Genomic DNA, 18807 nt, shown 5'->3' with positions numbered 1-18807 from the left:
TGTTTACTATTGTTCTGGTTATAGTCCTCCTCAGCCACCTCTATCTGTTTACAAATGAATGCTCTTTTCCCTCGCCTTATTATACCCTTCATTTCTCTCGTGGTTTTCTTGTTCGTTCTTTGGTTTTCATGGTTCTTACTGCCCCGGGAGTAGACAACATTCCATTAGAACCACTGACGGCCTTGGGAGAGCCAGTCCTGACAAAACTCTACCATCTGGTGAGCAAGATGTATGAGACAGGCGAAATACCCTCAGACTTCAAGAAGAATATAATATTTCCAATCCCAAAGAAAGCAGGTGTTGACAGATGTGAAAATTGCCGAACTATCAGTTTAATAAGTCACGGATGCAAAATACTAACGCGAATTCTTTACAGACCAATGGAAAAACTGGTAGAAGCCAACCTCGGGGAAGATCAGTTTGGATTCAGTAGAAATATTGGAACACGTGAGGCAATACTGACCCTACGACTTATCTTAGAAGCTAGATTAAGAAAAGGCAAACCTACGTTTCTAGCATTTGTGGACTTAGAGAAAGCTTTTGACAATGTTGACTGGAATACTCTCTTTCAAATTCTGAAGGTGGCAGGGATAAAATACAGGGAGCGATGGGCTATTTACAATTTTTACAGAAACCAGATGGCAGTTATAAGACTCGAGGGACATGAAAGGGAAGCAGTGGTTGGAAAGGGAGTGAGACAGGGTTGTAGCCTCTCCCCGATGTTATTCAATCTGTATATTGAGCAATCAGTAAAGTAAACAAAAGAGATGTTCGGTGTAGGTATTAAAATCCATGGACAAGAAATAAAAACTTTGAGGTTCGCCGATGACATTGCAAAGGGCTTGGAAGAGCAGTTGAACGGAATGGACAGTGTCTTGAAAGGAGGATATAAGATGAACATCAACAAAAGCAAAACGAAGATAATGGAATGTAGTCGAATTAAGTCGGGTGATGCTGAAGGAATTAGATTAGGAAATGAGACACTTAAAGTAGTAAAGGAGTTTTGCTATTTGGGGAGCAAAATAAGAGATGATGGTCGAAGTAGAGAGGATATAAAATGTAGACTGGCAATGGCAAGGAAAGCTTTTCTGAAGAACAGAATTTTGTTAACATCGAGTATAGATTTAAGTGTCAGGGAGTCGTTTCTGAAAGTATTTGTATGGAGTGTAGCCATGTATGGAAATGAAACATGGACAATAACTAGTTTGGACAAGAAGAGAATAGAAGCTTTCGAAATGTGGTGTTACAGAAGAATGCCGAAGATTAGATGGGTAGATCACTTAACTAATGAGGAGGTATTGAATAGAATTGAAGAGAAATTTGTGGCACAACTTGACTAAAAGAAGGGATCGGTTGGTAGGACATATGCTGAGGCATCAAGGGATCACAAATTTAGTATTGCAGGGCAGCGTGGAGGGTAAAAATCGCAGAGGGAGACCAAGAGATGAATACACTAAACAGGTTCAGAAGGATGTAGGTTGCAGTAGGTACTGGGAGATGAAGGAGCTTGCACAGGATAGAGTAGCATGGAGAGCTGCATCAAACCAGTCTCTGGACTGAAGATCACAACAACTGTTCATCATTGCCCGTCAGCCTCTCTTCCTGTCCTGTACTGTTTTTCTACATGTTTCACTGAACCATGGTTTGCGTTTTATATTGCTATTATTATTATCAACTAGTAGTTCATGCGCAGTCTCCCTCATAACTCTTGTCATCTTCTTCCATTTTGTGTTCATATCTTCTTTTGTATTGTTGTCATTCTCTAATTCAGCTAATCTATTTTTAAGGTTAATCTTAAACTGCTTATTCACCTCCTTCTCTTTTAGCCTACTCACGTCTATTCTTTGGGTTCTTTTACCACTGTTGTTCTTACTAGGTGGTTTTGGTAATGATTGTTTCATCTTTATTAGCACAAGAGAATGGTCTGATCCTATCTCAGCTCCTCTCATTGTCCTAAAATCTGTTATTGCCTTTTTATGTTTTTTCTCTATCAAAACATGGTCTATTTGGTTCCTAGTTAATCCATACAGTGAGATACATGCTGCTTTATGTATGTGTTTATGGGGGAATGGTGTACTTGCTATTTTCATTTCTAGCTGTGGCGAAGTTGATAAGCCTTATACCATTATCATTTGATTCAGTGTGAAGGCTGAACATGCCTATATATGGTTGCCATTGCTGTTCTTGTCCTATTTTGGCACTTAAATCTCCCAGCACAATTTTGATGTCATACTGTGGTAATCAAGAGTACATTTGGTCTGAGATGTCATAGAATTCGTCTTTTATGTCTTCCTCCTTCTCCTCAGCTGGGGCATGGACACTTATTAATATTTCTATATTTGCCTTTCATTCTGATGTAACATATTCTTTCATTGATATTGTCATTACACTGGCCATTATTTTATTACTAACCGAAAATTCTGTTCAAAATATATGGTGACCATGCTTGTTTCCGCTGTGTGGTTTTTTTTCTGTGTGCATACTTTGTCCAGGCCATCTTATCTCCTGCAGGGCTGTAATATCCGTCTTGTATTCTGTTAGTTCTTCATCAAGTATCTTTGTTGACCTGCAGAGTACAGTGTTTTTACGTTCCATGTACCTATTCGTAGTCCTTTATTCAGAAGCTTGGGTCGTTTTCCGTTATATCCATTCCAATCCGAGGCTGTGTGTGTGTGTGTGTGTGTGTGTGTGAGTGTGTGTGTGAGTGTATAGGAACCCATCAGTTCTTTACAATGTTGGTTAGCCCAACGATTAGCCGTCCCACTATATCGCGCCTGGTCCGCAGCTCGTGGTCGTGCGGTAGCGTTCTTGCTTCCCACGCCTGGGTTCCCAGGTTCGATTCCCGGCAGGGTCAGGGATTTTATCTGTCTCGTGATGACTGGGTGTTGTGTGCTGTCCTTAGGTTAGTTAGGTTTAAGTAGTTCTAAGTTCTAGGGGACTGATGACCATAGATACTTAAGTCTCATAGTGCTCAGAGCCATTTGAACCAATATCGCGGCTTGGGACCGGCTGAAAGGCTAGTTTTCCTCCAGGCGTGGTTGTTGTGTTTTAAACAATTTTAAAATTCTAATTTTAATATTTGTCAAGAATGTCGTATTTTAGCAGACGGAATTAAGTTAGTCGATATGTGGACATCCGCTCGACCAAATGCCGCCGCTTTCTCGTGTGTTAGCAACACCGCCATTAGCAGATTAGACAGAATGTATATTAAAAACAATATCAAGCTTTACGTTATGGATTGTAAACAATGGCCACTGAGCTCCTCCATTAACTCAGCACGTGGCGTTACGAGCAGTTACTCATATACGAGCACATGTACTGGTCATGGGATAGAAGGTTTAACTGAGCGATGTGTGTCCCGGAAAGTTGCAGCATAGTCGCCGGACCAGGCCGGTAAGCGACAGTCGTCGCATGGTGCGTATGACGCCGGAGTGAGGGTGACAAGAGGGAGGGAAGCATCAGCTCGGCCAGTCGGCGGATGTATGCCTGCATTTCCTCACGGGGGAGAGGGGTGAAGCTAGACCACCGCGTAGCTATGGAAAGTAGCCGTGTGGCACAGACCACATCAAAAGAGAAACGGGAACAGCACAACAAAAGATAATCTTTAAGATAACGCATGAGTGGAGCAATATGATATATAAAATTCCACCAGTGGATAGGGGAGAGCCGGCCGAAGTGGCCGCGCGGTTCTGGCGCTGCAGTCTGGAACCGCGAGACCGCTACGGTCGCAGGTTCGAATCCTGCCTCGGGCATGGGTGTGTGTGATGTCCTTAGGTGAGTTAGGTTTAACTAGTTCTAAGTTCTAGGGGACTAATGACCTCAGCAGTTGAGTCCCATAGTGCTCAGAGCCATTTGATAGGGGAAAGACTAGGGCATAGCTTACCTAGGAACACATTATGTTTCCTGGCCCGTGTTTCAGTCTTTCTTTTTCAATATCTTTCAAACTAATTATGTACAGTTTGGACAGTTAAGCTGTACTTAGTTGGTCCGTCTTGTACCTTCAAACGTAACAAAGTCTTTTACCACGTAACATGTGGTATTTGCAAACGAACTAAATTTAATTAATGTCGTAACAGTTTTACCTGTCTTCAAAACGGAAATTTGTGTTAGTTTCCAATAGCTTTATATTCCAGAATGTGTTTTAACATGTAACTGGTTTTCGATACTACTTATACTGAATCTCATTTCACTTACTGGTTACTGGTGTCTAGTAGAGTAATAATTTAACAGATAAAGTATGAAATGCAGTGTTGACAAGAGTTTCTCAATTGCAACATTATTAAATCTGAATAGAATATTTGTTCCTAAGTACACGACTGTGTTGTACCTTCGGACATTATTTCATATCTGGAAAAACCTTACGTTTACGGAGCAACTTCCATAATTTCAGAAAAGGACCACAGCACCAAAAAATGTGAATGCTATCAATTAAAAATGGAACATACATTAACTTCCTTTTAATGGACTTGCCAGAGGCGAAAAGGTACACCACTCTTCCCTACATCGTACCGTATTTCACGGATATGTCTGCCAAGACCGAAACGAGTACGACCCTCACGAAGTTTTCTTATCAGACGTAACACACAGCACCAATTGAGAAAACAAAAAAAGTTTGTTGTATGAGACAAAGCTATCAAAGTTGCAAACAGTTATTGAGGAGTCACACAAAAAGAAAGAAGCAGGTTTTGATGGAATGTCTGTCGAATTTTAGTTACATTTCTGATATTTGATCGGCCCGCAAACAACCAAAATGCACACAGAGTACAGAGACAATGTTTGATGAAAATCTACCTTCATACTTTACAGAAGGACTTTCAGTGTACACACACACACACACACACACACACACACACACACACACACACACACACACAAGAAAATAAAAATCCAATATTACCAGCCGGTAATCGCGCTCAACTCTGATTTAAAATTATGGACACGGATGTTAAATAACAGGATAAAAGAACTTCTCCCAGAAATAGTCAGTCAGTATCAGAGCAGCGCCATAAAAGGATGTTCCATAGTGAATATTGTAGCGGAATGGATAAAACTCCCCCAACAAGCGCCATTAAAGTACAGTTAGCGTTAGCTTTTGTCGCTTTTGATATCAGGCTAAAGTAATTCGCACAATACAACAGAGCTTTCCCAACACTCTCTCAGTTTACAAGGTAAATGGTCAAACAACTCGTCCAACACTATTCAAACAACCCATACGACGGCGTTGCCCACTTTCTGTAACTCTTGGTGCAAGTAGTACAACCTCTCCTGAAAAAGTTACATACAATTCTACACGACCTATATAAGTCACCAATACTAAACCCGTATGTCACGTATATGCGGATGACACCAGCATTATCATAAGCAATAACGGAAATCTGCACCCAACAAGAACTATCCTACAAGACTAGACCCATGCGACCGGTGGCGTTATTAACCACAAAAAATCGCAAAGGGAAACGACTATGGAGATTATGACGGCCGGCCCGAATGTGTTGGTGAAGGCAAAGTGGCGCGACAAACTGGTTCACGCGTTTTACGACAACGCCTTCCTTTCTAACTGTGACTTCAGTGGTGTTAATGTTTTCCACGTTAAGTATTTCCGGGCTCTGGCTACGAGGCTCCATGGCAGAGAAGACAGCTCCTGTTGTGGAGCTGCACGCTTACCTTGGCCACCTGGAAGAGCAGGAAACAGATGCCTGCCGCCGAGGCGACGACCTGCGGCAGCAGCGCGCCGCCGACGGCCCGGTTCAGGCACTCCGCCTCGCTGCAACAACACACGCAAGTGTAAGGTCACCCAGGTGTACTCCACTGACTGCCAACACGCAGGAGACGCAAGACATGCATTCTGTTCCACAATATTCCGACACGACATGTAAGTAAAGAACTGTCGTTGGCGAGGACTGTAATAACAAGCCAGCCATTCGACCTGAACATGAAGATACGACGAAAAGCGAAAAAGAGGCGAGCAATTGATGCATTGTTCTGGAGCTGGACTAGATCCTATTGCAGAAATTCCGCTATCGTTTACACTTCTGAGCAAGTGAATATGAGATACCTACTGTATCACCTAGATGCCCCCCCCCCCCTTTTTCCTTGTCGAGAAAGTGGATAAGAGATAGCTACTGTTTCGTGTAGATGCTCCCCCCCCCCCCCCCCCGCCCCGTCTCCCTTGTCTACTCGACGAATGGAATAGTTGAGACAGTCACTTCATTGTGTAAAGGATGAGCCAGACAATAGGAGATTTTACTTTATTATATGAGCCTCCAACTAGTAACTTCATTACTCCATTACGGCCAAGCCACGGCCGGCAGTGTTAGCTGCCTGTAAATTCTTTCGTCCCACGGTCTAGTAACAGGAAGTCAGCACCGAGAAAGGGCACCTTGTTCACACGCCTCTCTCGTGTGCTGACGAGGTAACGCCGTCCCAGGCGTCGCTTAGCAGGCAACGCTCTGGAAAGTTCCATGCCGCCCGCACGGTTTGCTCGGTCCTGACCAATCAGGGTGGAGGAAGCCGCGTGGTGCGTCGAACATACCCGGCCGCCCGTCGCCGGGCCCGCTCTCTTGTATTCTTGCTCACCCGCGAGTCGGATGCGCGCCCTGTACCATTGAACATCTCCCGCTTCTCCCGGTGCTGCGGCACTGTGGACTTAGTTTTGGCAGACAACAACTTTCGGTAGCTTCGCGAACAATGTTCGCCAAATTGTAAGCTCTGGCTCACCCTCACCTCCCTAGGCATATGTAGCCCCTTTTCAACATGCTTTAGCCAGTAAATGGCCTTTCTCTAAAAATTACTCTATTATTCCATAACGCCCACCGCCTGCCCATACCCGCCATCCTGTACAATTGTCTTCTACCTTGTATTGGTCATAGGCTGGACAATCCAGCAGTGTCATTTCAGCCGACTTGATGCACACATTATGAATATCGAGTCCACAGTTCACTTCATCACCGAGGTCGAGAGAGGCTCAAGACTTTTCACAAACCACCGGGTCACGGATGTGCCGGAGATGTCTAATACAGGGAAAACAGCTGCCGCAAGGGCAGTTACTGTGCGCAACTACGCCAGTTCTGCAATGGATATGTGGGTCGCAGTGTAGCATCTCAGTCCCCAGTTCAGAGCTGGACAACAAGAAATGATGAGCACTCGCATCATCCCGTTTCCTCGTAGTGAGGTGCAGAAGACACCGTCGCATACGCCTCCTCTGCTCGTCATTCGTCACGGAGCACAAATATTAGCACGGGCGCAGGTATACCGTCAGTAGACGCTCTAAATTACGACTAGTTCAAATGGCTCTGAGCACTACGGGACTTAACTTCTGAGGTCATCAGTCCCCTAGAACTTAGAACTACTTAAACCTAACTAACCTAAGGACGTCACACACATCCATGCCCGAGGCAGGATTCGAAACTGCGACGGTAGCGGTCGCGCGATTCCAGACTGTAGCGCCTAGAACCGCTCGGCCACTCCGGCCGGCTACGATTAGTCAGATGAATCTCGGTACACGATGTTATACGCCAATAGCAGGCTACGAGTGCGTCGAAATTCATCTGGGGTGATGAACATCGCCTACCAACAGCAGTGCTGAAAGTACCTTTGTGGGATAGAGGTATATAAGCGAGAAAATGGGCTCCCAGTGTACCATCTTCTGCCACCGGCGAAACATGGAGGAGCCTACTTTCGAATCATACGAGTGCTTTGAGATATGATACGCACAGATGAGAGTGCTTGTGTGGCTTCCAAGATTACCCACTTATAGTGAGCACATCAATAGTATGAGATCTACGTCTCTTCGACTCTCGGTGCAAACCTAAGTTACTGTAGTTTCATCATTCAGCTATAAAGGCTGACACACAATAATAAGAAAACACTTGCCATATCAACATTAACTATGAAAGGACTTCAGAAAGAAGCTTCTCGCCCCGCATAGTGCACCGGACGTCAATGAGGTTAATTGAATGCTACAGCATGAGTTCAAGAGAACGTCATGTAGAGAGAAGCATCCACCAGCTCGTTAATTACACTGCACAATCGGATTAAACGATCAGTTCTTCGAACTCCTGTAACTGTCTCCCACTGCGACACATACGTCTGAATTGGCTCAAGGCTGCCTGCAACCTTCCTCTGTAATGCTACAAAAGTGTGGCGCCATGAGAACTCACCCCCGCGCTCGGCCACATTTCAAACAGCAAGTTGCCGACACATGCCAAAAAAAGGTCAGAGCTTAGAAGCTCCTGTGATGTGTAACGTGGGTTAATGATTGCACATTTGCACCGAATATCATCACAAATCTGCCCGACACCATCAGCTCGTTAACTAGCTTCCATGGCACATTAGTGAGTACTCAGTACGCGAGAACACTCATTCAGTACGCCGATAATGTGAAAAAGGATAACCAGCGTATCTGAAAGCTGAATTTGTGACGCCTTACAACAGATGCAGGTCTTCTGGAAGAGCTGGCCACACTGGAAAAACCAGGGTAGACGAAGTCATAGTTGCCCAACGACTAAGGCTGGCTGCTCCAGCCTATAGTGGCTCACAGGGTTGGGTTGTTTTTGGAGGAGGAGACCAAGTAGCGAGGTCATCGGTCCATCGGGTTAGAGAAGGACAGTGGAGGAAGTCGGCCGTGCTCTTTCAAAGGAACCGTCCTGGCATTTGCCTGGAGCAATTTAGGAAAATCACGGAAAACCTAAATCAGGAAGGCCGGACGCGGGATTGAACCGTCTTCCTCCCGAATGCGAGTCCAGTGTGCTAACCACTGCGCCACCTCGCTCGGTGTGGCTTATAGGCCAAGAGTGCTGCCACTGGGGAAACACTAGCAAGCCGGGCTCACGTATGTACCACCCATTTTAGACCGTCAATGTCAGTGGTGTTCAGCTGTGCACATTATGATCAGTGACGTAATCGGTGCCAGCTAATAACTGCGAGAAAAAGACCACGTGCATTCTGAGATGGGACAGGCAACTGCCCGTGACAGCCTTTATTGACAGTAACTACAGGCGTCTGCTTTAGCTAAGTATGTATTGTAGTGTAACGACGTAAGTTTCTTATAAATGATTTTCTTTCGACATATGACCATGTGCAGACTTCGTCACCTACGTCAGTTACAACCCACTTCAAAATTATTTATATCCCTTTTAAATTGTCTCAGAATGGTTCTTGAACGAAACTGCAAAACATCATTTGAGTCGTATGCACAGAATTACGTCACTCGGGCCAACTGGTTTGCGTAAGCTTTTTCAATTTTAGATGTCGTTTGTTTCTCCTCAGAAATTATATTGATACACGTTATCTGATTTAATCGATAATAGAACCACATTGAATAAACTTTTTGAGATTCAAAGTCGCGATGAACGCTGTCAAAATCCAATAATCTTGTCAAATATATTATTAATTCATTCACATAATTCTTCATAAATAAATCCTCGGAACACGTATTTCAGCTTTAGTAGCATCCACTAGTTTATTATCTTCCTACATACAGACGTGAACTTGAGCCTTGACAAGACAAAACTAACAGTATCAATAAGATTAAACTCTCTACGACGTCATTGTTGTACAAAACATTACAAATTATTCATTTCCAACTTTTAGAAGCACGACGCAACAAATCGGTTTCAGAATCTTCTGTCGCTCTTTGGCTGTCGACCCGCGACGTATAGTGGCCAGCAATTTTCTCTCCGGTCCCGGCAACGAAGATGCTGTCTCCGTTCGTTGCGCCGCCCTCTCCGTACATGAACATAAAAAAAACACAAAACTTTAGACACTTCACAACCATTACAAATATTACAAAAATACATAAACAAAACTAAATTAAACTTATATTCACCTGCAAACTGGGCTGACACTGGTGGATGGGTGACGCTTCAATTTCGTCCCACTACAGTATGCAGTCAACATGGCGCCTGTACTCAAATTTAGCCTGAGAGGTCTCTTTCTAACTCAAGAGCTATTTCCAAACATTAGCCAGTTTCCCACGCCGACATTACACCATTAAATCATCACTAACCAGTTGATAGAATACTATTATAGAACTCACTTTTCTTAACTAATTCTCTTAAAAGATCAGTAATAATCTATTGGCCTTTCTCATTTAATTTTTTATGCTCGGTATTTCTTCATTTGTCCTGCAGCTTTTTTAACTCGTTGCTTCGTTACATCATTTGGAACTTCTTATTTGAAACAAAGGTTCCCCTTACGTTTTCCCGAGAAACACATCCCTGAACAGTGCTCACGTAAAACATATATATGGTATGTACCACAAGTAAGATATTGGCCAACAGTTCCTCTTATTCTCTTTAATTTGAAGCAAACTAAAGATTGAGTGCCCCCTGCTGATGGCGCCTCCTTTGTGAACCGCTAACCCGAGCCTGGGCCACCTAGTTGCCCAGCTACATATCGCTGTCCATCGCCCCGTGTGAGCGCACATTGGTGCCGTCCATTGCCCAGACCCAGTGTACCCCATCGACATCCGCCATATCGTAGGCCTCAGGTTAACCCTCTTGCTCCGTGGCCTTTACACTGCCACTACAGAAGGGAGCCAGCAGCAGTGTTGCCCTCGGTTTTCTGTCGGCATTAGCCCCTACTAGCCACCAATGCACGTGCCCTACCTTCCTGGCGGCCAACCGGTGATCCTGGCATGCTGCAGTGACTGTGGCTGACAATGTTATGAGAGACCACTGACTGCCCCTCCAGCTGTGATTTCATCACTGTAACTATTATGAACAAACTACACTACTGGCCATTAAAATTGCTAACCCAAGAAGAAATGCAGATGATAAACGGGTATTCATTGGACAAATATATTATACTAGAAGTGACATGTGATTACATTTTCACGCAATTTGGGTGCATAGATCCTGAGAGATCAGTACCCAAACAAACACCTCTGGCCGTAATAACGGCGTCGATACACCTGGGCATTGAGTCAAATAGAGCTTGGATGGCGTGTACAGGTACAGCTGCCCATGCAGCTTCAACACGATACCACAGTTCATCACCAGTAGTGACTGGCGTAATATGACGAGCGAGATGCTCGGCCACCATTGACCAGACGTTTTCATTTGGTGAGAGATCTGGAGAATGTGCTGGCCAGGGCAGCAGTCGAACATTTTCTGTATCCAGAAAGACCTGCACAGGACCTGCAACATGCGGTCGTGCATTATCCTGTGAAATGTTGGGTTTCGCAGGGATCGAATGAAGGGTGGAGCCACGGGGCGTAACCCATCTGAAATGTAACATCCGCTGTTCAAAGTGCCGTCAATGCGAACAAGAGGTGACCGAGACGTGTAACCAATGGCACCCCATACCATCACGCCGGGTGATACGCCAGTATGGCGATGACGAATACACGCCTCCAATGTACGATGTCGCCAAACACGGATGCCACCATCATGATGCTCTAAATAGAACCTGGATTCATCCGAAAAAATGACGGTTTGCCATTCGTGCACCCAGGTTCGTCGTTGAGTACACCATCGCAAGCGCTCCTGTCTGTGATGCAACGTCAAGGGTAACCGCGGCCATGGTCTCCGAGCTGATAGTCCATGCTGCTGCAAAAGTCGTCGAACTGTTCATGGAGATGGTTGTTGTCTTCCAAACGTCCCCATCTGTTGACTTAGGGATCGAGACGTGGCTGCACGATCCGTTACAGCCATGCGGATGCCTGCCCTCTCGACTGCTAGTGATACGAGGCCGTTGGGATCCAGCACGGCGTCCCGTATTACCATCCTGAACCCACCGATTCTATATTCTGCTAACAGTCATTGGATCTCGACCAACGCGAGCAGCAATGTCGCGATACGATAATCCGCAATCGCGATAGGCTACAATCCGACCTTCATCGAAGTCAGAAACGTGATGGTACGCACTTCTCCTCCATACATGAGGCATCACAACAACGTTTCACCTGGGAACGCCCGTCAGCTACTGTTTGTGTATGAGAAATCGGTTGGAAGCTTTCCTCATGTCAGCACGTTGCAGGTGTCGCCACCGCCGCCAACCTTGTGTGAATGCTCTGAAAAGCTAATCATTTGCATATCACAGCATCTTCTTCCTGTCGGTTAAATTTCGCGTCTGTAGCACGTCATCTTCGTGGTGTAGCAATTTTAATGGCCAGTAGTGTACATTCCTAATCAGGGATATTTTACTGACGGGCCACAGTGCAGCTAGTGCCACTAAGGTCACTGCAGACCATGCACTGGCAGAGCTGAGCTGAGCTGAGCTTCATCTGAGTTACCAGCAGCATAGTCCAGCTGCCACTCTGGGAGTCACGACCCAACCCTTGCACACGGTAATACTACTGTGCGACAAGAGTGGCGCTTGTCGTATGACAGTACGTGTTCTGGGTTCCGTGCACACACAGTACTGCTTTGATAGAGAACAAGTGCACCACATTATGGGAGTTAAGTGGCGCAGCAACATGAACTGCACTACAAAGTTGAAATATGTGGGACAGTACAATTCTCGTGAACAAAACACCTTCATTGTACACAGATTCACCGTGAAATTCTGACAGTGTGTTGACCAAATGCAACGCCGTGTCCAGCCGTAGTGAAATGGTGCAAACAGTTTGACCAAGGTCACACTGACGTGCGTGATGCTGGTTGGGGAGGAAGGCAGTCTGTATCAACCGCAGACAGCACTGACCAGGCAACTGAGCAACTCACCAGCAGCAGTCGCACATTTTCCACAATGGCATCGGTCACACTCCAATGTCTCCGTAACCAAGGAACGGATTTCTGTCGTCTAGGAATTGTCTCTTCTATCTGCGTCACTTTGAACTGTAGTGCAGCAGTCAATAAAAGATACTTGATATGCCAACATAGCAAGTATCTTTTTCCAGCCCCCTCATTCAGTGAAGAATTCCGTTCTTTATGACAGATAAAGCAAAGGGTTTTAAGTCATGTAAAGTGCTTTCATATAAAATAATGAAGGGTGCAGCGTAACATTTGGTAGGATACTTCTGGCACTCCACTCCTCTCATCCGACCACCTACCTTTACTTTCTCCATGTACTTAGTATCCTGGCCCAGGTCAACTGCGGAGCGTTAACCCAAGAGGGTTGACATACTCTTTGTAAAACTGGCTTCTTAATGTCGGACTACACAAGGTATCACTAGTGAGGAGTTCGACCACGCTGCGTGCTTTGTAAGTTCACGGAAAAAATATTAATCACCTCGTTAAGAGATACGTAGGTCACTTTGGAGTCGTGTAGGTAGTCTATAAGTGATGCCAGTCGACCCTATAACGATCCACTGCTGATTTAAGAGATGGCAGTGAAGGGGTGTGCGTATGTGCCAATTGTTTGTATGGAATCTTGCAGTAATATGGTTCGACGTGATTGATTGGCAGAAAAGAGCTATAGTGTTTGGATGTGCTCATGACTATAAGTGTATGAAGTTGTCTAATTCGTTGTTGTATTAATGCAGAGTGTCAAATGTGTGCACATAAAAAGGTGTACAATTCACAGCGATGTAACACTGCATAAGAACACTGACCGAAAAGACTAACAGACCCCGGGTTCCCGGGTTCGATTCCCGGCGGGGTCAGGGATTTTCTCTGCCTCGTGATGGCTGGGTGTTGTGTGCTGTCCTTAGGTTAGTTAGGTTTAAGTAGTTCTAAGTTCTAGGGGACTGATGACCATCGATGTTAAGTCCCATAGTGCTCAGAGCCATTTGAACCATTTTTTTGACTAACAGACAGGGACCAGAGACGAGTATTAGGCCTTGTCATTGACAATCCGTGTCATACCTGGCAGAGATGCTACAGATCCGTCTCAATCAATTTCCGAGCGAACATTTCGAAGGACACTATATGCAAAGAACATTTGGAGTCGTGTAACTCCCAAAAGGCCATCGCTCGTAGCGGCGCAAATGTCTGTACCTGTTCAATGGGTCAAACGTCACAGAAACCACGCAATAGCCGACTGGAGGCATATGGTGGAGGTGAGACCCAATGAGTCACGAATTTGCCTCTTTTCAAATGATACAAGACTCCGAGTGAGCCGACCGCTCAATGAGACGTAGTTAAAACCAGAAGTCGTTCAGTCGTGGTTTGTGTATGTTTCTCGTACCATGGCTTCTGTCCACTCACTAAGATTACCACGTACATCTATCAGGATGGTCATTTCATCATTTTCGTTGACCAAGTGTTGCCCTATGTTCTACATCTTCTTCATGAGTATACGCTGATCATTCCTGTCTTCTAAGACGAAAGTTCTTTCCACAAGGCTGTACACCTGCATTCCTGGTCTTGACCAACATTCAGCCGGCCGATGTGGCCGAGCGGTTCTAGGCGCTTCAGTCTGGAACCGCGCGACCGCTACGGTCGCAGGTTCGAATCCTGCCTAGGGCATGGATGTGTGTGATGTCCTTAGGTTAGTTAGGTTTGAGTAGTTCTAAGTTCTAGGGGACTGATGACCACACATGTTAAGTCCCATAGTGCTCAGAGCCATTTTTTTAACCAACATTTAGGGACACCATTCAAACATTGAACCACTATCGTTAGGTACAAGACACTGAAGATCCAGTTCGAAATTGTCTGCAGCGATGAACGACACTGTGCGACCGTCATTATCTACAAATTACGGCTAGTAGGCATCTCTAGGTTCCGAGGAGAACGCAGCAGAACTGGGTGCGGCTCTTTTGGAGACAACTGCGAGTACCATATGGACCGAAATTGTACGGTACCGTCTTCAAAGGACACTTTCGCCTCTAGGTGTCCATCACCAATATGAGTACAGCCTTTCCCCCTCTATCTCCCCCATACCGTGGTGCACACGAAAGTGCCCAAGGAAGCACTTGAAATTGATGGAACTTGCATCCCTTCACCGACTACTGCAGGATGTGCATGTGGCTTGATAATAGTTGGAGAAGAGTGTGAAGGCGACTATATAGGAATGTGCGTCTCCGGCATTCTGTCCCATGTATCCCCCAAAGAGGAGGGTCAGTCAATATTTGGGACGCATTCAGAACGCATCTTATCATTATCGAGGATAATTTGTGAGCTATTTAGTACAAGAATAGAATCCTCCAACCTACTGACCAGCCCTATAGTTTACATGCTGGCAGTGGATTAGTGTTTCAAGACACCTGTCCACTAGAGCATTGCACCCACCAAATCAAATCTTCCCTCCCGGAGGCAATAATCAATCAAATGGACTGACCTGTGGCGTCTCCTGATATCAACCCGATTGAGAACGCTTGCGACCAGCTGAAACCAGGAGTGTATCGTCGAAGAAACCTTCCTTATGCACTGAATTATGTCAGGAGTGCCAGCGTCGAAGAGTGGTACAGGCTTGAGGAATAACGTCTCGAGCGTCTTGTGGATATCTTGTCATTAGGATTCACACACGTTTCAGTGCAGGGGTCGCGGGAACAGGACGTAAAATATTACCCAGCAGCAGTTCAGACTTCACAGATGTGCAAAAATTTGCGCCTTCGAACTTACAGCCTTTATTTTGGTATTGTTTTATTTTTGTTTCACAAAGTTATTCTTTTCGTTTCATAAGGCTTTTAGTGTCACAAGGCCTTACCATTCATTCTATGACCCCCTTAAATTTAATCTGTGAATCTAAGGTATGTACCTGGCGCAGTAAGCTGACTATGCGCAGCGGGCTCGTCTTCTTACAGTGGTGTCGAGGTGAGAAGGTTGTGGCGCAGTTAGCTTACTGGTGAAAACCCGTCAACACGACGAAATCAAAACGCATTCTATAGTGTACTTCTTAGTGCAGGAACACATGTGTGTCACCAGGCTAGTACTGCAGAAAATTACACGAGCGCTACACAATTGCCACCTGCACCTTGCATCCAGTCTCTCACCATTCAACCAGTCAACTCTGTAAGTGGAAAGCTACCACGACTGTGGAGCAAGTTCCGAGCACTTGCCTGCAGGAGGTCAGCACTAGTCCTCCCATACTACCACAAAGGTGGGAAGAAAGATGTAGGACCTTGACGAAGCCGAAATGCCAAAGAATAACGACTCACGGGCAGAACGCTGGACTATACGTGTCTTCTGTGAGGAAAATGACAGAGTCGTCCAGTTGGCTGATAAAGGCATTATGATGATGCTGTCAGGCCTGCTTGAGATGCTATTGCAGGATCTGGGATATAAGCAAGTGAAGCAACGTCCTAGACAAGCTGTGACAAGAAAGATCATGTTACTCCTCAACAACACATGACTGAACAAGAATGTGGCCAGAGTACAGTAACCCATATTACTGGTGCCACAATGGCTTTATAGTCTACTGAAAAAAAGGGAGTTCCACCATGTCCAACAGTGAATACTGTACATTTGCCAGTGTATGGCATAGTCAAACGTCTGGCACAGCAACGGAATCCTCTCATGGGCCGCTGTCCACACTATGTCAAGAACTTGAGAGAGTTTGTGAAAGTGCTTCAAGAGATATATCTGGTAATCTCCTATCAGCTTCAATATCATAAACATTTCACATCAGAACTGCTAGAAAGTAATTTCGACAGCAGTGTGGTGAAAATGTGCAATATGCGTTTATCATCATTTAATTCCAATGTGGTACTCATAGAAAGTTCTGCGAACAGACGAATGGAATCATCATGAGATGCCCTCTAGACCCAGGTATCGCTAACCCTTACATGTAGCATTTTGAGGTAACGATTGTCGAAACTGCGCGCCTGAAACAACATGAGAATATTTCACCAGTGTGGCTGTATGGTGCAGAAAACTGAAATGAATTCCTCTGTCACTTTAACAACATACGTGATAACGTCAGGTTCACCATGGAGATGAACAAAAGGGATGCCTGCTGTTCTTGGACATTCTAATAAAAAAGAACCCGATTGTATGCCGGAATAATCCGTCTACTGCAAGAAGACACACACAGACCTATATCCAAACGCCAGTAGCTTCCAGAAAATATTTGCTCATCGCCCTGGTACAGACATGCGACGAGTTAGCAAGTTACAGTATCTATGTGAAATCTTTTGCAGGAACGGGAACTCGGACATACAGACAAGACGTCCAGCCAGCAAGAAGAAGAAAGAAAGCAATCCAAAAGAAGAAACCAAGCGCCTTGCATTCCTTCCGCATGCAGGACCACCCACAGCAAGGACTGCCAAGATAATGGACAAACTCAACAGGAAATAACTTTACACTCAACGGTTAAAATCAGGAACAGGCTTAGGTCAAAGACCAACTAGGGCTATGGGCACCTGGCATCTGTAACTCAGTTGCGAGTAAAGCAGACAGAGCATTGGACAGATGCAGCGATGCATCTCGTATCAATATTCGGAGCATGTGAGAAGCGTTTGCCTCGGCCAAATCGACGAGAAATCGGTAGTGACACAGCACAACATCAACGAAGGACGCATGGTTCTTTTTTTTTCGAATAGACAAAGGTGCTGCGCCGCTCCAACGGTTTCTGGGATGCGGCGATAAAAGGGGCAGTGGAAATACGAGTACCTGACGATCTTGTGAACTCCGCAAGGGGCGTGGCTCTATCAAAAATACCTGAGGAATTTGGTGTGAGGAGAGCAATGGAGGCAGCGAGCGAAAGAGACAGGAATCGATGTCCAGAGCCATCACCGGCTGATACATCTCTACCAAGGTACGTGACTGACCCGCCCAACTGAGCTCTAGGCAGAAGACTCTGCAGTCATCCATCTTTAAAGGAACGAACTAGACATGAACTTGATCATTCTCCTGAAGATGATGAATAGGAAACTCGTGGAAGCGTTGCGTCAACACGACGCTACGGCTCGGCTGGTAACATGAGAAAATTTCACATTCCTTACCTTATCAGTCCACCTAATTTTCAACATTCGTCTATAGCACCACATCTCAAATGCTTCGATTCTCTTCTGTTCCGGTTTTCCCACAGTCCATGTTTCACTACGATACAATGCTGTACTCCAGACATACATCCTCAGAAATTTCTTCCTCAAATTAAGGCGAGTATGTGATATTAGTAGACTTCTCTTGGCCAGAAATGCCTTTTTGCCATAGCGAGTCTGCTTTTGATGTCCTCCTTGCTCCGTCCGTCATTGGTTATTTTACTGCCTAGGTAGCAGAATTCCTTAACTTCGTTGACTTCGTGACCATCAATCCTGATGTTAAGTTTCTCGCTGTTCTCATTTCTACTACTTCTCATTACCTTCGTCTTTCTCCGATTTACTCTCAAACCATACTGTGTACTCATTAGACTGTTCATTCCGTTCAGCAGATCATTTAATTCTTCTTCACTTTCACTCAGGATAGCAATGGCATCATCGAATCGTATCATTGATATCCTTTCACCTTGTATTTTAATTCCACTCCTGAAACTTTCTTTTATTTCCATCATTGCTTCCTCGTGTACAGATTGAAGAGTAGGGGCGAAAGGCTGCAGCCTTGTCTTACACCCTTCTTAATACGAGCACTTCGTTCTTGATCGTCCACTCTTATCATTATCTCTTGGTTGTTGTACATATAGTATATGACCCGTCTCTCCCTATAGCTTACCCCTACTTTTTTCAGAATCTCGAACAGCTTGCACCATTTTATATTGTCGAACGCCTTCTCCAGGTCGACAAATCCTATGAAAGTGTCTTGATTCTTCTTTAACCTTGCTTCCATTATTAGCCGTAACGTCAGAATTACCTCTCTCGTCCCTTTACCTTTCCTAAAGCCAAACTGATCGTCACCTAGCGCATTCTCAATTTCCTTTTCCATTCTTCTGTATATTATTCTTGTAAGCAGCTTCGATGCATGAGCTATTAAGCTGATTGTGCGATAATTCTCGCACTTGCCAGCTCTTGCCGTCTTCGGAATTGTGTGGATGATGCTTTTCCGAAAG

General features: G+C 45.1%; 1 protein-coding gene across 1 annotated transcript in view; it reads right to left on the bottom strand.

Annotated features, from left to right (window-relative positions):
- Positions 1-18807, bottom strand: part of LOC124622780 (odorant receptor Or2-like) — a 186392-nt gene that overhangs the window by 133042 nt on the left and 34543 nt on the right. The window contains exon 4 of the mRNA XM_047148573.1: positions 5665-5764. Coding sequence (XP_047004529.1) covers positions 5665-5764 — 100 coding nt within the window. The remainder of the gene's footprint in view (positions 1-5664; positions 5765-18807) is intronic.

Source organism: Schistocerca americana, chromosome 7 (assembly GCF_021461395.2).
Source record: "Schistocerca americana isolate TAMUIC-IGC-003095 chromosome 7, iqSchAmer2.1, whole genome shotgun sequence".
Lineage (NCBI taxonomy): Eukaryota > Metazoa > Arthropoda > Insecta > Orthoptera > Acrididae > Schistocerca > Schistocerca americana.
Note: the sequence above shows the minus strand (reverse complement) of the source record. Positions and strands in the feature narration are given on the sequence as shown.